At 46.0% G+C, this 23457-nt stretch overlaps 1 protein-coding gene across 3 annotated transcripts in view; it reads left to right on the forward strand.

The window, feature by feature from the left end:
* LOC138503948 (lamin tail domain-containing protein 2-like) overlaps positions 1 to 23457 on the forward strand; it is a 510184-nt gene that overhangs the window by 217778 nt on the left and 268949 nt on the right. For all 3 annotated transcript variants that reach the window (XM_069624071.1, XM_069624070.1, XM_069624069.1), the window contains exon 4: positions 10550 to 10647. In XM_069624071.1, the coding sequence (XP_069480172.1) occupies positions 10550 to 10647 (98 nt within the window). The remainder of the gene's footprint in view (positions 1 to 10549; positions 10648 to 23457) is intronic.

Consider the following 23457-nt stretch of genomic DNA (forward strand, 5'->3'; position numbering starts at 1 on the left):
CTTTTCCTTTCCTTTACTCAACACTCCAACCTCAAACGGTCTCCCCTCCTCTCCCCTGCCAATCCATGTAATACATTGTAACCCTAGACCAAACCCACCTCATTTTGTTAGTGGCCAGCATATTGACCAGCATCATATGGCCATCTAGCAACCAATGTCCCCTTGCATGGGTACTCCCCTGTACTCACCCCAACCAAACCCATTTGCTCACCACTCCTTACCCAACACCCTTCCTTGTTGCTTCCCCGCTGCACCGGGGGCCGTACCTGCTCCCTTCGTCCATGTAATTTAATTCCCCCATGCAGTAACTCCACTCCCTCCTCATTTGTGAATGTACCCTTGTGTTCATTCTCATCAATACTTGTTCCCCTGCTCTCTGCTACTCACCTCACATGCTGTCCCCCCCTTTGCCCGGTTGCCAAACCTGCGTCTTCTGTCTGTGCAGTTCAATGCCATCTGCGCACTGCATGCCGTGGCACTGCATCCCTCCACCTAGGCCACTGCGCCTGCTGTTTCCTCCACTGCACCAGGGGCCATCCGTGCAGCCCCGTCCATGCAGTTCAATCCACACGATTTTCTACTTCACATATGAACACTGCCCTTTGTATCCCCTGGTATGCCGCTCTGCTTCGATCCTTCACCCGAGCGTACATCCTCTGATATAGCCCCTCTTTGCACCTCACAATTTTTCTTTCTTTTATACATCCTTGAAACTTGTCGTTTCTTACCATTTTCTTGTCTCCTTTTTTTGTTTTTTTGAAGCCATCCTCTCCATCCCTGTGCCAAGAATCCACACCGCTACCATGTTCATCCCCTCCCATTCAACTCTCCTACTCCCTACCCAAACTTCCAAGAAAATTGACATTCTCTCCCTCATTGATCCTCCGAGTTCCTCATTAGTCTAAACTGCTTTGTTGACCTGTAGTCTAACTCCACACTGCTACAATGCTCGTACCCTCCCCTTAAACCCTACTTCTCCCCATTCACGTTCTCGCAGTAAATTGGCATTCCCCCCTCCTCGATCAACCGAGTTCCCCATTAGTCGAAACTGCTTTGCTGACCTGTACTTACCCATCTTACCTGTCACCAAAATAAACTGTCACCCAATCAACATCCCTTTAAGCCAACAAAACTAACAGAGGTATGACAAATTATTCATGTGTTGCTGTTCACGCAACCCCAGCAACCTCTTGACCCGATATGCTTATTCCACTATTCCACTAAACCTTCCACCTTGCTGCCACTACCCCTCGCAGCTGCAACCCCTCTCGCAAAGATTGCTGGCTGTCCTCTGCCTCCTGCCCCCCCAAGCCCTGTCCCGGGTGGGGGTAACCGATAACGGGCCACACAAAGGCCCCAGGGTGGGATGCAGTATCAACGAGCTCTTAAACATAAGGTCTAGAGGACGTATACCGTTATTACATCGCAGGACTTTTCATTGCAGGTTTTTTTACCGCATTTTTTAAAAAAATGGGGGGGTAAACATTTTTAAAAATGGGTGTGGGTGTGGGTGTACCGGATAAAAAAAAAGAAAGGGGAGTTTGGGGGGTAAATATGCAGTAAAAAAACCTGCAGTGAAAAGTCCCACGATGTAATAACATAGAACCCTAGAGGGGCCGTACAACAATAACACCCCCATTCATGCTCTATGCCGGACCTGGGCCCGATACCTCATGCCCCCTAACCTTAGAGTAGGGCACCCCCTATTTCACCTCAACTACTGTCCCTTTCTCTCACTTAACCAATGACCCTTTACTCTACCACCTAAGTCCTGTCCTCACTTTAAAATAGAACCAAACTATCTTCAACTTCCCTGCTCTCGCTCCTCCCTTCTCGAGCCCCTTTCCTTAGACACCTCCAAATCTCTGATGTTCAGACTCTTCGCCAATCGAGGGTGGGGTGTAGATCTCTCCCACCTGCAGGTACGCCCCTCTGAATGACCTCCTTGTCCCTCTCAAAATTGAGCCAGACCACTTGAAACTCCGGAACAGCTCAATACCTTACTCTTCTTCTACTGCTTTTCTCTCATACTCTTCCCTGCTGACCTGCCTGTATACTGCACTGACTGGCTCCCCTCAGAGTCTCATGGGTACCATGCTCCCCCCATTGACCCGTATCCCTGCACTGCCTCCATGCCTACCGCACACTAAGGGCTGTATCTGACTTACACGATCTGACTGACACAGGCTTAGAAAGATCATTGTTTTGTCCTCCCTTTGTGTTCCCTTCCTCATCTTGTCCCTCTTAGAAACACTTGTGTACATGCACGTTATAAATGACTTATCATATCATATCCTCCTCACCTGCCACTGGCCCATACCAACTGTTACTCTCTTCCTACTCATCATCCCTTTCAAACCACCCCCTTCCTGGCCCACCATTTCTCCAATGCCATTTCTTTGGTTGTATACGAATTGACCTTTTTCTTAATTGACCGAATTGACAATTGACCAAATTTAAAAGGTTAATTAGGTCATATATGCAGGAGGAAACCCCCCACAACCCCCTACCCAATCCAAACCCCCGCAACCCCCCACCCATTCCCCTTATATCATTATAAACCAAAACCAACCCAATATATATATATATATATATATATATATATATATATATATATATATATATATATATATATATATATATATATATAAATATAACTAAGCGGTCAATTGTACAGAAGGTTAATTAGGATCATTGTCATTTAGGTGAAAAGGTCAATTGTGATTGGTCAATTCGGGTAGTACCATTTATTTTATTAATAATACACACCAAACCCTGTTCCAAACTGGGATATCCACTCTTCCTTCATAATTATTCTTTATTTTCCTTTATTCTTTTAATGTGTATTATATTTATTTAATCGCATCCTTTACCAACCTAATTCACCTCCGACATCACCTTCACACCACCAACCTTACCCTTCCCAAACACCAATGCACCTTCGGTTGAAAATCCTGCTCACCTCTTAGTCCAAAACGTTGTAGCGTGGAGTGTACACCCCATCACTGCTGCACTGCCGCTGTGGGGGAGCCGTCCACATCTCTCCCCACTCACTGCACACTCCATCACCGCTGCACAGTCGCTGGGGGGAGCCATCCAAAATCCCTCCCCACTCTCAGTGCTGTTGACGGCGTTCAGGCCATCTCCCTACACCAAGATATCCAACCAAGGGACATACTATTCCCTTCTGCTCCTGTTGTGGGGGGCGCCCTATCCCCTCTCCCTGCTGCTGCACCAAGGGATGATGGCGTTCATCAACTCCCTTCACACTTGTGGACAAACCTTGGGCTGTACTGAGCCCTCCTACCGACCCCAAAGGTGACCCTGTGGTCCTCCTTGGCCAGCGCTCCCCCGTCATCTCCCACCCTGAACCCTCTGGCCACACTGCCGGGGGTACTGCCCTTTACTCCTGAGGCTCTTCTTGGGTGGTGCCCCCCCTAGCCATGTCCACTAGCTGCTCCATCCCTGCTCCCAACCCATTGTGGCTCCCCTCCCCATCCTGCTAACTCAAACCCCCCGAGTGACGGGCCAATTTAACACCCCCACCCTCTTGATGACCCCCACCAACTGCCCATTGGGGTAGTCCGTATAGACTACCCCCAAGAGCACCCCTTCACCAGACTACCCCACGAAAAATGTGGGGGAAAAGGTGCCCCTAGCAGGGACAAGATCCCCTAATATCAATAAATACAAACCTATACTATTATATTAAATTGTCCCCAATAGAATTGTTTTTTTTTAACCCCTCTCCCCCTACCTAAACCACAGACACCCATATAGCTTCTGTCCCCGGCCTGCTGAAAAAAAAAGACAATAAGGCTGTGGCCAGGCGACCCGACTGGACGGGAAAGTGAATAAAGTTATACCCACACTACCTCTTAACCCACCTACACTTAATAAAATATATAACCTTATGCTTAGTAAAATATATCTTATTTTATATATTTTTTATAATAATACAGCCGGGATAACCCCTCCACTTCCTTACGCTCTACTCCCCAACCCAGCCTACCTCCAAGTGCCCCCTTGGCCACCCCCACGCCACCACAGCAGCGGGCGCCGGTGAAGGTCCAGGCAACACGGAACGGCGTTAACGGCAAAAGTTCCAGGTCCTTCGCCAGCACTTATATATATATATAAACACAGAGGGCAATCTAACTGCCCAACTTGCTAAATCGCCCAAAACCTCCCCAGGGAGCAATGCGTACCACATGCTCCCCGGAGCCCCCCTTTAGAACACATTGGCGCATCTCAGTTCCAATGACCCAAACATTTGTACTCTACAGATGTTGCAACTCATCAGAGAATAGGGTCACCCCCACACTTCATTCAACCATACATGCACATTCGGGAGATGCTTATCCAGGCCTGTTTTTTCTTTGCATTCTGGGACTTGTTGTTTTGCCTTTCCCATTATAATTCCAAGACTAAAAGGTCCAGTGTACAAAGAAAAACAAGGCCTTGGTGTATATTTCCCTAATTAGACTGTGAATAAGCAGTAATTGCAGCCCAGCGTGAGACCCTGCTGGGAATGCATGTGTTGTAGGATTTTGAACTTAGTATCAAAGTTCTTCCGATGAGCTAGATCACAATAATGTCATCACGTTGTGTGGTCAGTGCAGTCACAGAGGTCCAGCATTTTTGGACTACAGAAGGTGGTTTATATAGACATGCCACAGCAGGTGAAAGTTCAAAATAAAGAGATCGGGCATGAGCAACATCGGTATATGTTACCCTGCTTCGCAAATGCACTGGAGTTGGAGACAGTGTAGGAAGCAGCAGGACAAAATGGCCCAAGCACCTTTTATATAAATAAAACAGGAGAGTGACCGTACCAAAGTACAAAGTTGTAGAGTGCAACCTCGCGAGAGCCGACCCGACCTCTCGCGAGAGGACCGAACACGAAAAAGAAAGCGCGGGCGAGCGAAAGACATTTGCAGCACGGGCTGCTGAGGGACAGGACTGCAGCCCCAGCGCTCCAACCCACAGGTCTGGCCAATCCTCATGCCAGCCTTTCACCCCTATTACTACCCCTCATAAGACTCATTGAATAAGTCTTGGACTAGAAGTTTCACAGTGACATAAATTGGTGGCAATAAAAGCAGTGTTGCACCAGAAAGTGTCAGAGTGATCTTTGGGAGGCCACAACATAATTGGCAACGAGGACAGTGTGACGACCCACTGCAGACATCATGCAAAGCGCTGCAGCACAAACAGCATTTCTCCAGTCCCCAGGTAGGCCAACCATACCATGGCCGCATTGGGGACCCATGTTTGTGACGTATGTGGAAGGACTTGGTGGCACGAACTTCGCAGTAGCAAGGAAGAGGGCCATGCTACTGAACGCATTAGGGGGGGAAGGCCAGAGAATCTTCACAGGATTCAAACCTGAGGTGGAAGAAGGTGATGACGACAACGTCTATAAAGAGGAAGTGTGACGAATTATGAAGAGGTTTTTCGTCTAGCGAGAATGTCTTATTACACAGGATTCAGTTTTACAGTAAGAAACAGGAGCCGGCTGAGCCTGTGGATGACTTTGTTACAAAACGAAGCGAAATGGCTACATTGTGTGCCTTTGGAGACACATCGGAGGAAAGAATATGCAACATGTTGACCATGCACACCAACGGCCGCAAGATACAGGATAAGTTCCTCCTGGAAAAAATACTGCAACTGGATAAGGTAACACAAATAGCCAGAGCAGTGGAGGAGACCTCCGGGAGGCGAAAATAATTTGGGGGGAGCTGCCCCGAGCCGGAAGTACAAGCCCTACAATTCAAAGGGAGAAGGGAGCGATGGCAGCCAGACACCAAGGATAGCAGATCAGGGAGAAGCGAACCGGCTAAATGCTACAGATGTGCCAGCACTGTATCATCAAAGTCGACGCTAATGAAACAAGGGTCATGGCCTTCTCTGGATGCAACCTAACCATACTACCCCTTGCTCTGTACAAAGAAATGGTAGGGAAAGACCAAGTGGGAGTATGCACAACGAAGCACAGACCAACAGTCTTTGAGGGAGCCACAGTAAACTTGCTGGGCTACATACGAGTCATCATTGAATTTAAAGGGATGGTAACAGAGCACAAAGTATACCTTTCGGAAAGAGGACCAGCCGTGCTGGGTTGGGATGATCAAGCAAAATTGCAGCTGCGACTAGATACCAAAGTGGAAGGACCAGTACTATCACTCACCTCTGAGGGCCCACCAGTATCCAGAGAAGATGTTCGGGAGCTGTTCTCTGATGAGCCAGGAAAAATAAGGAACTATGTGCATAAATTAAAGCTAAAGCACGGAGCCATCCCAGTCAAACATAAAGTGAGGCCGGTCCCTGCCACGGCAAGAGAAGCACTACAGGAACAGCTAGCCAAGATGCTCAAAGACGGGATGATAGAAATTGTAGAGTCGTCTGAGTGGTTGAGCCTGCTGGTCCTGATCAAGAAACGACACTCGAACGGCCTGTGCATATGCATCGATCTCCGCAGCCTGAACCTCGAGGTGGTAACGGACAGGTACCCACTCCCCAGTATCAATGAATGACTCCTCCTAATCAAAGAGGCCAACATTTCTCAAAACCTGACATGAAGGACGCATACCACCAAATTGGCTTACACAAAGAGTCGATGTCCCTAACATCATTCATAACCCCATTCAGCACATATCAGTTCATCCACATCCCGCTTGGTCTGTCATCGGCCGCCTCAGCTTTCCAACGCATGATGGACTCCCTACTCAGGACAATTGGCAATGTGGTGTACTTTCAGGACGACATTCTGGTATATGCAGCCGATGTCCAAATGCACGATAGGGTGCCGCGTGAAGTGCTGACATGCCTCCAAGAAGCGGGAGTCCATCTTCGATTCGACAAGTGTGTCTTGAGGGCAGACAAAGTTAAGTACTTGGGCTACAAAATCTCAAAAGCGGGCATCAGCCAGAAGAAGGACCTGCTCCATGCTATTGTGAAAGCTCCATATCCATCCAACAGGGACGAACTGAAATAGTTTCTGGGAATGGCCGAATATTATGCCAAGTATGTACAGAACTTTTCAGAAACCACAGCGCCCATGCGTGAATTAATGAAAAAGGGGTCTGAGTACAAGCGGGGAGCAGAGCAGCAGGAGGCGTTTAAAAAGGTGAATGATAGCATCACACATGCCCCCTGTCTATAGCCCTTCAAACCACAATGGAAGACCATCAGCCTGGGAGCGACATTGACTCAAAGGAAGGGCGACGTGGAGCAGGCAGTGGCCTTTGCCTCCAAAGCAGTGTCACAAGCAGAGATCAACTACTCGACGTTTGAAAAAGAAATCCTGGCTTGCGCATGGGCAGCCAATTATTTCAGGACGTACGTCTGGGGCACCAAATTCCAACTTGACCATAAGCCGTTGGTAAACGTGCTTAGCACAGGGGGGACGAGAACGGCCACCCCCATCTTGCCCGCATAGCAACAAAACTGCAAGAATATACGTACGACTTGGTACATATCCCGGATGGCGAAATGCAGAGGCGGACTGCATGTCCAGACTGCCAGAGCGGAACAGCGCAAACGAGAACTTCCTAGAGGACAAGTGTATTGTAGCTTCATTGGGAGATCTCTGAAGCAAAGAATACCTGGAGAAGAGCAGGAAACACTGGAGAGAGGAATCAGTCCATGACACCACCACTGCAAAACTCACACAATGGGTTTGAAACGAGTGTCCGGATGAAAGAATGATCCCAGAAGGTCTGCGGCCGTACTGGAAAGTATCAGATGAGATATTTGAAGATCAAGGCATGCTGATGAGAAGCAACCAAGCTATCCTGCCTGTAGCATTGAGAAGAACCACCATGTGCAGGGCCCACGCAGGGCACTTGGGAGCAACATGACATGGAGATGGGTGAGAGAGTCATACTGGTGTGCAGGAATGGACCCCGACATAAGAATGACTGAAAGGTGCCATGGAACCTGGAACGAGTGGTGTTGTTCAAGAGAAGTTCCAAGGAAACACCAGGCCCCACTGCTCGGGACCAGGTGCACAAGAGCAAAGAGAAAAAGGAAAGAAGGATCAACAAAAGACCGTAAACCCAGAGCAAGGAGATGGCAGAGAGTCAAGAGGAGCAGAAATGGTAAAGCCGGATACCCCAGGAGGCGGAAACGGACCGGTAGGAGGAAGAAGTCGCACAAGAGAGAAAAGAGAGCCGTGAAGGTCGACTGCAGAGGGAGAAAAAGAGACAGACGTTTCACAGATTTTGTCATGAACACCACTTGCTCTTGTTTCCCAACAAAAGGAGGCATGTAGAATGCAACCTTGCAAGAGCTGGCCCGACCTCTTGGGAGAGGACAAAAATGCAAAAAGAAAAGCGTGGGCGAGTGAAAGACATTTTCGGCGCCGGCTGCTGAGGAACAGGACCACAGCCCCAGCACTCCAAACCGCATGTCCGACCAATACCCACAACAGCCTTTCACCCCTATTAATACACCTCATAAGACTCACAGAATAAGTCTTGGACTAGAAGTTTCACAGTAACGTAACTGTGTGTAAGCAGCTTTACCTTGGTGGCAATAAAAGCAGTGTTGCACCAGAAAGTGTCTGAGTGATCTTTGGGAGGCCACAACAAAAGTGTTTCTCTGAATTGTTACAGTCTGAAGTCCAGTGTTTGAGACTTCTCTGCCACAGGCAGTAAGGTGCGTGTGAGACTGCGTGCATCCCTGTGTCTGTTCCCTCCAGGTGACAGGTTTAATTTTGGCAGAGCTAACTCAGTCGTTCACCTTTCCAAAGTCAAAAAACTGTGAAGTATCGTTTGGAGGAAAAATAAACCTCTATTATTTAGGTGACAAGGGACACTTGAGTGTTTTGCATATGAGGTAAAGATGAAGATGATTGTACTAGTCAGTGTATGCCAGAGTAGGGGCACAATGTTTAGAAGAAATTGGCTAACCAGCAGACACACTAGACACATTCCAGTCCTTCAGTTTCTTGGTCTGACACATTACATGGGAACCTTTCTCTGCAGCAAATCATTGATGTGCCTTACAGAGGATTGTGCTCCCAACAGAAACACTGGATGCACAGTACCCATAACACTGCCACCTCACTGAAGTAATGCCTGATACGGTGTACCACTACCAAACTGGGAAAATCCAACTCATATATCACATGCATACAGAAATGACAGCAGTTTTATTTTCAAATGTTGTGACAGAAGATACAATTACAGCACTATTAAATGCTTTGTCAAGTGACACAGCGGCCCGACCGGTTTTCCATTACCCCAAGAAAACGACCATACCGTTTTTACATTGCCACAGAAAATGGTGGCATGCCAGTTTAGCATTCTCTCGAAAGTTGATTCATTCCAGTTTTCACGTTACCTCGTTAAGCACACCATGCCACATTAAACACCCCAGGAAATAAATATCTCAAAAGCACGCTGCACCAAATGATTGCCCCATGCCAGTTTCACATTCTAGCCAAAAAACTGCCGACGCCACTTTCAAACGTGACAGACGCGCACTGCGCCCATGCAGCTACTGTGGTCTCCTGGGTCCTCTCTGCTCCTATCCTCCTGTGCCTTGATGATTTGTAAAATCGTGTTACCATTGGGGCGGGGCATGTAAGTGAAAGTCTACATTTCTAGGTCCATAAGCAGGCTTCATAAAATCTGATAGGCCATTAGTCAAAGTCACTAACCCGTCTCTTGTTTATATAATTTTGTTTTCTAGATACTAATAATAAGACCCTTTATTTATTTCATTTGTTGATAGCGGCCAAACCAGGAAGTATCACAGCGCTAATTAAGGTTATAAGACAACAGATTGGCATATTTTAGGCATATTTGCTAAACAAAACAGTTTTCAACTTTTTTTCGGTATATACGATAGGAGGGCTCATCTTGGATACAGGGCGGTAGAGCATTCCAGAGTGATGGATCTATGACGGTGAAGCTAGCTCCACCTGCTCATTGTCTGGTGGATCTCGGAGCGGCTAGGGAGGTGGCGGAATGCAGGCAGCACGGTTTGGGCCTTTTGGAGATGCGCTGGCTGAGGTAGGAGGGTGCAGTGTTGTGAATGCACCAGTGAGTAATAGAGACGATTTTGAACTCAATACAGGCTTTAATTGGTAGCCAGTGAGCTTTGCAGTTTTGCAATACACTTAAGAAGCTGACATCGTGTACTCAGGCGTATAGCACTCTGTGATGTCAGGACTGCATCGTCTTCGCATACAAGGATAACATTGGTCTACACATGTCATTGAGTGTGTATTGTGCACTTTTTACTGCCTGATCTTCCTGTGGGCCAGTGTCTATACTTGTGCAAAGGGGCAGGGCACTATTTCATTACCAAGCCATCATTATGGGAGCGTGCATGTATTTGCCATTTGCTGAAACTATTCCCTGCCATGGGCAGGTCTTCATCAACAGAAACTTTCCACATCTGCCATTTTTCTGGTGTTGTATATACTATTATGCTATTGACAGTTTTCCACAGATATTTAGGAGAAACTAAGTCAATGTGGAGGAGATGTAGAGATTTAACCACTGACTGCACGAAGTTCTAAATCTTATCATAGGTGCCAGAGCCAAGTTACGAACAGGTTGAAGAGCCGTCTGCGAGGCACAGGGAGGAAAACGTGTTGAAGACAACGGCCCCAAGAGCTTCAGAGTACAGGTAGGACTTATTGAGACCCTGGGCCGCTTTTATGCTTCTCTTCAGTGTTCCAAATATACCGCACTGAGACTTGTCAACCCCAAAACCAGACATAATCCCATTTGTGGCTGGAAAATATAAATATTTGGTATTCGCACAGATGTCGATACTGGTGTTTATCTGAACTCGCACATTTTCCAGATAATGCATCTTACACTCCGGTGTGTAAAATACACTGTTAACACTCAGGTTTTCTTAGCTTAGGAGTCCAAAACATCCTTAAAAGCATGAAAGGGGCTCCAATGACATGAAGGAACGGGTAGGCACCAAAGTCTCGGCGACCCTCTCTCTCCACTTGTAGAAGAACTAGGAGATCGCTTCCAAACCTTTCACTTTGAAGACAAGTGCATGCACTCTAATGCAAGGGCTGAGTTTCAAGCCTAACACACTGCTCACAGGTCGGGGAACCACTAGTGTGCGGCAGGGAATCTCGAAGGAGACGCCTCTTCGTAGACCACAATCCCTCTCTAACTAGCTTTTGGATGATCCAGGCCTGAACGCCAGTTTTCTTTTACCTGCCATTCTTCTTATTTAGTTTGAATCCTTCTGAGATTGAATGTTCAATGCCGTCGTATTGCTTGGTCGCATGCCCGCCCTCTGCAATGCCAGGGGCACATTGGGAAGGCCGGTGCAGGTGCCCTGACTCTTACACATCTTCTTTGAAATGTGTGCATTGGCTACAGTCTTCACCTCAATTGAGGATCCATCCAGGTCAAGGGAGAGCTGATGCAAGTGTGTCATAACACAACTGCATTTACAGGGGTCTGCATGCTTTGGCTCCCCAGATGTTTTGGGCTATCCCAGAATAGTCATCGCCAGAATAGCGAACAGTGAGCGATCATGGGAGTTGCAGTCAAAACATCGGGAGAGCTGCAGGATGCAGACCAGAATAGTGAACGGTGAGGGATCATGGGAGTTGTACTCAAAATATCTGGAGAGCTGCAGGATGCAGACCAGAATAGTGACCTCTGAGGGATCATGGGAGTTGCAGTCAAAACATCGTGAGAGCTGCAGGATGCAGACCAGAATAGTGAATGGTGAGGGATCATGGGAGTTGTAGTCCATAACATCTGGAAAGCTGCACGATGCAGACTTCTAGATTATTTAAAAGGTCTGACCAAGCATGTGCAGCAGGGAGAATTGCTTTTTGATAACTATGGGAAACCTATCATCAGAATCATAAGCAAAACAACAGTCTCTCTTCACAAATTTGGAAATCGTTGACTATGTCTTTCTTGAGGTCCTAAAACAAAGAATAGACACCTAGTATGATAGATAAGTACAGCATCGCTGCTTCTCATATAGAGCCAAGCAGGCTCTAATTCAGTTTTGACAAATGTGTGCAGCCCCAACATGGATCTTGATATGACATTGCAGCCATGTTGATCACATCTCAGCAGCATTACAGGCATAGGAAAGAGCATTTAAGTACACAGTTACTTTTAAAATGTAGCCTAATCCATGTTGGCAAGCACAGGGATAATTCTTTGTAATTTCTATGGTGCAGGTTATAGCAAGTCCATGAATAATGTTCAGATAATGCCATTGTGTAATCGATTTCTCTGAATGAAATGTAAGTGTGATTGTTTAAAAGTGTATTTTTATTTTGCAAAATCAAACAATAGTTGAAGTGTCAGTCTTTGAAACGCGTGCCCATCGGAAACTGGAACAATTTGTTGAATTGTCTTTTACTTGTTGTTCTGATGACGTTCACCCGTGGATTTGACCTCACACCAAGCAGTCGACTCTCAGAAACGCAGCATTCGCAGGCTGTGAGTGTTCATAGAAACTCATTGTGACTGGGCCTGTGTGTGCTGGGTTGATTTGTGACAAATTACTTGAAAGTGCACCTCTGTCAAGGGTATTGTGCAGCCACCATTACATGGAAACGGCCCTGACATAACTACTGCTTACGGGTACACGGTACACAATGTTTCAAATGAGTTCACGCAGACCAATATATCCACTTGCCAGGAGAATACCCCGTATTAGCCTGGAAGAGATTTGAAAACATACAGCGTTTTGTTGATTTGGGTGGTGGTAGCCCAGGTTTTCTGCTGCACCGCCTGTTATAGTTGAAAGGAACGCTTTTTTGAGGAAAGTTGTTGACACATGTTTCACACTTACACAGAGCACTGTGTCAAGGCACATTGTTGGCTGGACTGCCTGCCTGATTACTGACAGACAAAGGACACCTCTATCTGTGTCATGGAGGTTGACTGAAAAACCTCTTTCTGGAGGAGACTCTGTGTCTGCTGCGGACTCAACAATCCTCGTTAGACTGAGGACCCAGAGCCTCTAAGGGTGTGATGGGGATTTCTCTCAGTAGTGGCAGAGGAACACATGCCTTCATCCAAAGCTGGTAACGTGATAGGGTGCATTCGGAGTATTCGCATGGCCTGATATCTCAGGCTAGGAACAGAGTCTGATCCCTTCTTTAACAATGTGGTTGATGACTATGCACCCTGAGACCACTGAAATGCTGGGGTCACATAGACAAAATCTGTTATATCTACGTCAAGACAGTGATACACCCCGATATTCGGGTATGCTGGCAAGGACTCCGTGAACTGCTAAAGATATATTTTGTCCATTACCCAGGCTTGGCTGAGCGCTTCTGCCTGGACCCATCAATCATCTTCGTCCTTCGTGCATTGCGTTTGGATCCCTTAGCATCCTTCGTGCATTGCATTTGGATCCCTTTGCGTCCTTCGTGCATTACGTTTGGATCCCTTAGAGCATCTGGAATCTGTATGCTTTATGGCCCTTTCTGGTAAAGCTCTCTTCTTTGCGGGGATGACTTCTACTCACAGTTTGGAGAAACCGGTGGGGTCCTTGCTTTGCAACAATCGTTATCTGCATATTCTTCCATAAAGTTTGGTTCTCTTCCACTCCACCTCTTTCCACACTAAGGTCTTGGCCCGGTTTCCATCTTAACCAGGATATTGTTCCACCCGGATCCCTGAGGCTTCAGCTCCTGTTTCTTACCTTTACCCTCTAAATGTGGCCAGAACATTCCATTTTAACGTTTCCTGCCCGCACAGCTGCTTTCAGAATGCCTGGCTCACTTTTTGGAATCTCTTGGTCCTGGCTACAAAGTGAAGAAACATTTCTCATCAGACATATCCAACTAACCATCACCCTGGCCTGTGAACCACAGCAAGCGGCTGTTCCTATTTGGATCTGAGAGTGAGCCACTCACTAGCGGAAACTCTGCTTTTTGGGCTGCAGTAGGTGGTGCCACCATTTGCAACATTTGTCAAGCACCTGCCTGGGCCTCCCCGGATTCTCTCATGCTCCACTACAAACTGAATGTCCGGGTTTGTTCTTCAGTTATTGGTTATTTGGTTCCCTACCTGTGATTCATCATTAAATAAATGAGTGCAGCGTTCTTGGTCTCTGTGTGGTTTTGATCAAAACCTGATTGACTGCTTCCTTGGTCCTCAAAGGTAAGGACTGTGGTGAGGAAGGGAGACAGTGTGGTCATGCTCCAATTGCTTTCTGGTCATCTTACCAGTGATGTGCATTACACCAAGTCCACATCGACCTTGTTGCAGTCCTGCTTTCCACCCTTCCTTCTCAGCATGAAAATGTGTTTTAAGTTATGCATGTGTGCTGCTGGTGAACCTGGCATCTATCAGGGTCTTTCTTGTGTGACCCGTCACATAGATTATGGGCATCAACAGACCCTACTATCTCAACTTCAAGCTTTCCATTGTATGTGTGGGACAAGTAGAGTGCTGGGCCTGAACCAAAAGCAGGGAAAGATATGAAGTGTAGCTTAAAGATGTTTGGATGCTGCGGTGAACTCTAACTGAAATATAAGAAAACCCAAAGTAAATAATGTTTCTGGGAGTGCTGTGACACCGGGTTCCCTTCCCAGCGGTGACAATAGTACACCAAATGAAAGTTCTGACTAAAACCAACTGGATACTGTTATCCGATGGTTCCAGATATTCCAGGGGTTCCCATGCACTGGGTGAATGCAGTACAGGAAGAAAAGACTCAAACAAGCAATGTCTCAGTCCCAGGCTTTTGGATTTTCCACACCCTTTTTAGTGTCTGCAGGCCAGTCTGTCCCCAGCCTGCAGGCCTCACTGTGGCACCCCAAGGTGGAAGAGGTACAGCTGGAATTGCTCTGTCAGAAGGGCGTCTAGCTCAGTCTCTGGTATTCCAGCCTGTACACGGGCCTGGTCTTCTGTCAGTCGGCTGAGGTGGGGTGGGGGGCCTGAACAGCCCCCTGCTCTGCCTCTTTGACCGTGAGATATACTTCCTATTGGGTACTTGTTCCACTGTCAGCAGCCTTGGGCCAACTAGGCCTGACGAAAGCTGCCTGATTTATCTTCCACCGCTTGCCATTCTGTGCTTACTTCTTTCTACCACTTCCATATCTCTCTCTCTCTCGTCCCCAATCTCCTCTCCAAAACACCTTTGCAGAAGACTGGAAATGCATCCAATGTTCATCTTTCAACACCTGACAACCTCCAGTCCCCTGATGCTTTTCACCACCTTCCTATCCCCCCCAACCTCTTATCTTCCATACTCCTGCTTACCGTCTCCACCAACCTCCTTTCACTTGCCACCATCGGCCTCCTAATAATCTCCACTAATCTCTTTGTTAACCTCCCCAGATGATTCTTCTTAATCCTTAGCAACTCTACCCTACTGTCACCAGCCTTCCCCAGATCTTTCCCAGCCCTTTCCATACTATCACCAACCTCCTCCTCAGTATCTCTTACCTCCCTGCTACTCCCTTCAAGATCTTTGCCAACCTCCTCCATGGTATTGCCAACCTCCTTCTCACTGTCACTAGTCTCTGAATTCCTTCCACTAGCCTCCTGCTGGATTTTTGACACTGTTTCATGAAATCACCTAATCTTCACCTCTATCAGCCTTGTGTACACTGTCACCACCCCTTCTTCTTCAGAACTACAACACATCTCCTGCTGGTCCCCAACCTCCTGCCTGTTGTCACCATCTTCTAGATCTAGATAGGGTTGGAGGAAGCTTTAAAGAAATGATGGTCCCCTATGCAACCAATTGGTTACATTGATTGGTCCGATATGTCCTGCAGCCTATAACATGGTTTGTCTGGGAACCAAAACTCCAAATTTTCCCACTGGTATTAGGTATGGGTGGACATGGGTGTCCCGGGAGGATAGCTCAGCGGCAGCATGCGCGTCTTGGAAGCAAGACGACACGAAGCAACAACAGGTTTGATCCCCGGGTCCGCGCTTAAACCTCTGGGTGTTTAAGCGCGTTATAAATACGTAACTAAGACAAAAACACAATTACGCAACTAAGAAAAAAAAAAACAATTCCTGTAACAGCGCCTCGATGCCTGCGGGCTGTGTCAGCGCTTTATAAATGTAAAATAAATAAAATAAAATAAATAAATGCAAACCTTGTTTAGTAATGGCGCTGGAGAATGGTTGGAATGATTAGTTTCCTGTTTGTCGGTTTGAAATTAGTTAGCAACTCTTGGTTTGTGATCACTGGTACGGTTTATTTGTTAGTACATATCCAGTTGACCTACCATGGACGGTAGGTGCATGTGAGAAAGAAGCCAACACGTGTTTCGACCTAAGTCTTTGTCAAGGCGGAGGACCAGTGGTGGGTGGTCCTTATTAGGGGCGTCTAGGTCTTGAGCTTTCGAGCAGTGTCCGCTCTGTTAGCCGACTGAGTAGCCAATTTGTTTCTCAGGTAGAGTCCTGTCGTTCGGCAGTGTGTCATTTCAAACCCACAAACACGGAAACTAATGGTTCCAACCATTCTCCAGCAACATTACTAAACAAGGTTTGCATGTCCACCCATCTTCTAGATCTAGTTTCCTGTCTCCTGGGTCTTGACCGAGAACAGCTCCTTCCTGGCATTGACTTACTCAGACCCCTAGCCCACTCCCAGGTTTCCCTTACCTGGACTCACCACTCCTCCTCCTGCTACTCTACCCAGGATGGGTCACTCCTGCTATGACTTCACCTAGCTGCCTGGGTCCCTATCTACTGCCAAGTCCTCCCTTGACTGGCCTCACCCAACCTCCTGGACTTCCATGCACTCACTGTGCTTGCCACTCGCCTCCAGCTCCTCTTCAGAATCCCAAAGCCTTCTCTCCAAAATCCGACCCCTTTCCACTTCCAAAAACCCACATTGACTGACTGGTGCCTCTGGATTTGATAGTATTCTCCCTCCTCCACCGTGGCAGGGCTTTGGGTAGGGCCTGCCCCTGCATCCTGTAATTCGGACAGTGTTGGAACTGGATATTGTTTCAGGGCAAACCTGGCTTCACTTTGAGCACAGCAGGACAGACCAAGCATTAATCTGCCCTGTCTGCCATTTTAGCTTCCATTATTTCCTTCCTGCCACTCTCTGGTGCTGACTGTACAGGACCCAGGTCTCCTATTTCACCACTTTGTGAATGATACGCTGGAAAAAGTGTTAGTAAGCCCCCTACCCCACAATGTGTAGAAAATGTGGTCTGGTGGTGGAACTGCAACATTGTATCCTTTTCATGGGAATGCTCTTTTGAAAGACAATGTTTTTGTAACCTATGATTCAATCCACGGTTGGAAAGACAAATTTGCACTCCTTTATCAAGCAGGGGTATACGAAGCTCCCAGAGATCTTTTTGCGGCTTTGACGTGTCTTCCCTGATACCGCAGGGTGAATTCTAACAGTATCAAAAAATAATTTGCTACCGGCATGTGAATGAAATTGACTTGATTTCCAGGGAAGCAGTTGTTTTTTTCCTATCCAGGTTATTGCGTCTGCTTAGAAGGAGCTTCACGCTCTCTCATTTGGGGAGGGGCTTATAGCCAATTGCAGTGACTGTCCCCTGCCTTAGAATATGATCCAGTGGATGGTGAACAGGGGATCCTTCCCATACCACAATATAGCACATCATTCCCTAGCTGCGGGATGGACCCGGCCCCCTTTGTAGCCCTACCTGAAACCCCCAGTAACAAGCAAAGGACCATGCCACAACATCTAATGAGCTGACTATAAATAGTATGGGTTTTCTTCTGCCAATTCGTCTAAAATTTGTGCTGTAAAATGGACCATTTCAACCCATTATTTAAAACCAATTTCAAGTGAAGATACTGCAGAACCCCACTAAATACTTCAGGTTTGCATACTGTACTCACCAGTTTAGGCCATTTTGGGAAAAATATTTTCACCCTTCAACTACAAAATAATTACCAACCACCACTGGTTGCTTGTGATCTTGTGCAGTGGGGACATGGTCAACAGTAGCAATTCTGACTATACTGCTCCCATTGCTGCAGGAATAAGACTGTTTTGCAAATGGGTGGCCCCTTCTGTAATGGCACAGACAGGCTAAAATAATAATGGTATAGAAGGTTGCCCAAAGCAATGCAGTGGTTCTAATGAATTTACTATATTCTATCATTCATTTTGAATTCTTGTTGGAATGTAGGTTCTCATTAAATACATGAGGCCTAGACAGTATCTCGCCCACAGGCAAGCACCTGTGAAGTCACATCCTGTGAAATCACTCCCCATGATGTCACTTCCCAAAGCATCAACTATACTGGGTGAAAGACTGCACCATGTGTTTCACCAGACAGGAAATACTAAAAGTTAGAACTAAAGCCCTGCACTATCAACTTACCTGAAGATCTTTCTAAACGTTGGCCCTGATTAGGCCTGATGTACTTTTTTAGAGACGCACGCAGGGCAGCCCCTGGCCGGGCAGCCCTCGGCTAAGGGCCCCAAGGCAAGGGCAGCTCCCGAAGAAGCAGCTCCAGTCCGTGTTTGCCCAGGTTCGTCTGTGATGCCTGCCACGTCAACCAGCAGCGAATGACAAGGTAAGTGTGGTCTGGGTGGGGAGTGTAGCAATTACTGTATTCCAGTAAAGCCCTACCACTCTTACTACCTTACATAACTAAGCAGACCCATGTTATCCAGAGAGTAATTGGTTTTCATTCACTGCTGTGTCTCAAATGTAGGCGCTTCTCCATATACTGAATCTCAAATTCAGGCGTTTTATCCCACTGCACAAGTATCCAAAAAGTAAGTGTTTCTCCATGGGCAGTGAGTATCAAATGTAGGTGTTTTCTCCAACCGCTGAAGTATCCCAAATGTAGGTGTTTCTCCAGGTGCTGTTGAATCGCTGAGCGGGCGCCATAACAACAAAGCGCCATCAATGGCAGAAAGATATGTATAATACACCACTCCACTGGCTGCAGGCATGGCTATCCACATACATCAGTATACACATAAACTATCTGCATACTTACACTATGCCTCACCACCTCTGACAGCAGAATGCAGCACAGACCTACAACAAATTTGGGCACGTTGAACACATAGCAAGTCTCTAGCACTGGCGCCACCACCCCTACTCCTCTCAGCACCCATCCACATGCCTGACCGCATGGGTTGCTTCTCCACCAAAGCCTGGCCAGCCCTGATAAGCTGTTTTGGCCAAATGCACACACGCATCCTAATAGTACTCCATGAGCTCCAATACTCTAGACTGGTCGGCCGAGGGTGTTCCCAATAACAGCCCATTGAGACTATAATAATGATAAAATTAGCCCTATACAAATAACAAGAAAAATACAATACAATACAATAAAGTGGCCAGTTAGAGAATGGGGAATATAGGGAAAGCTTGGGAGGAGCACAGGATAAATGCGCACAATGCCTCTCTTGAGACCAGAGCTTAATAAATAATGAAGCAGCAGATACCTATAAAGTGTGTGAATCTGTGTGTTGTTGCTCATCCAAATCGATCATTACACTGGGACGGGGTCTGGAACCTGGCGGCATTTGCTAGCAATAATGTAAGTGTTTCTTTGGGATTTCTATGACTTGGGGTGATGTTTACGAAGTATGCAATCTTCGAGGACAACTACAGCTATCTTGGAAGTTGTGTACAAAGCCTCATTATGGTCTTATATGTGCAGTGCAGGCAACCAACACCCACACATACCCACGCATGGCCATAGATGCAAGAATGTTACTTCTGGAGGAAAAAAGGGTGCTCCCTTTGCTCAAGCGTGAGAATCAGTAACGGGCAGCCACCACAGAAAATAATTCTGCCTGATTTCCTTACTCACCGCAACATGACACTGCATCACTGACACTACCAGTGACAGTCCAAGAACACAGCAATTGATGACAAGGTTAACAATCCACCACACTGCCATTGCTACCCTATCAGCTTGGGTGCATTACCATGTACACGTCTTTGCTACCAGCGTTTCACCAGGCCCCCTCAGAGCAATCTACTCTGCCGAGCCTCTGAAGATGATGCTCATCAACCGATGCACCACACCATAAGGCATCCACATTGGTTGAAGGATATCCACCTGTATATTGAGGTTCACAGGATGCAAAAACATCCTCCTATACTGCCCCTGCTGCTGTTGCCATCATCATCACACATACATCAAAATCTTTATTCAGAAAATGTACATTTCCATAAAACACCAGATCATCTACACACATTTAAAAAGTAAAATAAATAGAAACACTGGTATACAAAAAAGCTATACATACAAATGTATTACAAATAATAAAGAACATAATGATACATTACCAAAATTAATACACTTGTACATCAAAATTAAGTAGCAGCTCAGTTTATATATTTGCCATCTTGGGACAATATGGAGTCTAAAAGGTTCGCTAAAGATGAAACTCCATATGAGGTATTAACACTTTTTGGGAAATTGGTAGCCACTGCTGTTTGCCTTATACCTTCAATCCTCAATAATGGAAGTATCTACCTATTTCTAAAACGGGCAACAAAATGACACAGAAGGGCATGAGAGGCAAAGAGGCTGCCCATTTTGAAGGGAGATATTGAGAGGAAGAGTGTGTTGCCTATTTGAAGGTGTTGCAGTGCTTTAAAGTGAATCTTGTCAGACCCTGTCTTGAATCGCAAAGTACTGAAGCTGTGGTGGTATATCTGGTTGTCAAAAGATGCAAGACTTCAATAGTACAAATGAAGTGGAATGCTATGAAGCAAATGAGAATGTCCTCATGGCAAACTCTAGTAGAAGTTAAGATGTTGAAGTAGAAGCAGCAGTACTGTGCAGTCATCCAGACAAACATACCTATTGGGAATCCTAACTTTCCGAATAGAGATAATAACTGGTGGCCGAGACTGGTGTTTCACTACCATTTACAGAAGTTATTTCTTTTGAACTGTGTCAAGTCTTCTTGGATAACTGAAGATGGTGGCAAAGCAGTTTGGCTGGGAATAACATTGATGCTATTTTGAGGAAGAGGAAAGTCTTTATTTCACCAAGAAGAAGACCTTGTTGTTGTTGGAACTTTGGTTAAAAAAACTTTACCATGACATTGAAACATCAAGAACTGAATTGAGACTTTGCTACCTATCTGGATTTCCTTGTTTCCCTTTGATGAACATTGAAGCTGGCTTTATTTTGAATCCTGGGGAAGGGAGCTCACCCAGGTTAATAAAAAGGTTATCAAGAAACTGCGAATGTAACTGTTGATGTTATTTGAATTGTGGCAGAACAAACACCAGTGCACACCAACTCCAATTAAGAAAAAGATATATTTTAGAAACGTTACACACAATTTGTGGTGCAGGGAGTAATGACGACCCTGACATGAGATTGTGATACAAACTATGAAGGATAAGAATCCAATCTATGGACCCTCCCGTCCTCTGCACACCTAAACACTGAGAACAGTTAAAATGTATACAGTATTACACACAAGAAGGTAATGACATATCAAATACACAGATATAATGATATAGTATTCATCTCATATTTATTCAGTTAATATTACTGGGGTGGCCAAATCGAAGTATATGCTCAACTCGTTTTGGGGATATATTCCCCTTTTTCAAGAGCAAATCACTCTATAGGGACAAAGACCCAAATGAATTGATTGATTTAAAGAGTCAATGATATGTGTACATATGCTACTCCAAATACATTTCCATTTTTAATGCCTGTGAAAGTACCCACCGTCACCCGTGACAACATTCCAAGGGATGTACAGAGAAGATGTACGGTGTACTGGTGAAACAACAATGGTGTGTTTTATTAAATCCGAGTCAAACGACAAAGGGAATATAAGTCCCTGCACCCATTATATACTCCTCTGTGATGGACACCTACATATGGTGAAAACTTCCCATATTTAGCCGGCAAATAAAACGACGCCCTACCTGGCCTTTGTCTGTACAATCCAATCTCAAAAGTAGGGAGGTATCAAAGACCTGGAGATAGCAAGTAGCCTCTGTAAATACAGTTTACTTCACTCTATGGTATAAAGTTTACTTCACAACACATATATGAGGTAGTAATTCTGTTACCTAACACTCCTATATTTCCAGGTGTTGAGTTCTCCAATATGTAATGTCACCACCTAAATGGAAACTTAGCAAGACTCCTTAACCCTGTGCACTGACTGACCGTATCTGTCCATTCCTGAAAAGTAATTGAGGAAGTGTCTGTCTCATATGGCTTAAATAACAAACATTGCCTCCCCAGGAATAATAACTGAATAAATATGACATGAATAGTATATCAGTATATCTGTGTATTTGATATGTTATGACCTACTTGTGTGTAATACTGTATACATTGTGTCTGTTGTCAGTATTTAAGTGTGCAGGGAACGGCAGGTCCACAGATTTGACTCTTATTCTATGTTATTTGAATTGCCATATATTTTCTTTGTGTATTTGTGTTTAGGTGTGAGGGCCAGACATCCTGTGTTAGAGTATTTCCCTTTAGTTTTTGTTAGGCAGGAAAATCCTCATCAGAGTAGGAATAATGAGGCATTTGATATCATTTATGATTTAATAAAATTGCATGTTTTTATCAATCATCAAAAAGTTGTCCGCTTCACATTGCTGATCCCTCACAATGCCATGTTCGATCTTTTATTCCCGGGACCCAACTCATCACTATCATCACTGCATAACGAAAGCATGCTGAATGCACTGGCAACCCCCAGGTCACGCTGTCACTGTAATACATGGGGGAAAGCGCTGCTTCTCTCACCTGATACACTCCTGGAGTCGAGCATACTATGCGATCTTTCAGAAAAGTAATAAACATATTAAGCTTGCTCAGGGGGTCCCTTCCCAAAAGATTCACCGGGGTATTCTTACAGTATAACAAGAGAGCAGATAAAATGTGCTTCCTACCTTGATACGCAGATCCTCAGTGTAAGGAACTGACAGCACAGCCCCAGAAAAGCCCTGTGTCCATCGTTTTACCTGACATGGGAAACTCACCTTCTTTGATACATGATTTTGTGGTCCCTGTATCGACCATGCATGAAAATGTCTGCTCACCTACCTTTACTCCTATCCGAGGTTCCTCTTTTGGATTGGTAGTAACCGATAGAACTGGATACATCAGAGATCCCTGTGGGCTGTCCTATTCCTGGTACATAGGAACGCCAGGAGGCGAAAAAGTGTTTCCTCCGAACACACTTGCTCTGTTGTAGTGGGTGATTGTCCCGTGGTGCAGAGGGTTTTTCTTCCAAGCCTGTACCAGTGCCTAGGTTGACACGGTCGGTGGGGGTGCGTGGGTCTGTGCCATTCCAGTTCCTGGGTTCTGATCAACCAGGACTTGCTGAGATGGCACAGAGCTTGTGGCATATGGCAAAGTTAGGGTATTCATTTGTGGGGGATCTCAATTGAAATATTATGGGCGGCTTTGACAGTCCAATTCTCCAACACGCCCAACACTACACTCCATACATTCCTCCATAGCCTCCTCCCATCGGCCCATTAAACCAGGGCCCCAT

This window comes from Ambystoma mexicanum, chromosome 11 (assembly GCF_040938575.1).
Source record: "Ambystoma mexicanum isolate Mex_15411 chromosome 11, UKY_AmexF1_1, whole genome shotgun sequence".
Taxonomy (NCBI): Eukaryota; Metazoa; Chordata; class Amphibia; order Caudata; family Ambystomatidae; genus Ambystoma; species Ambystoma mexicanum.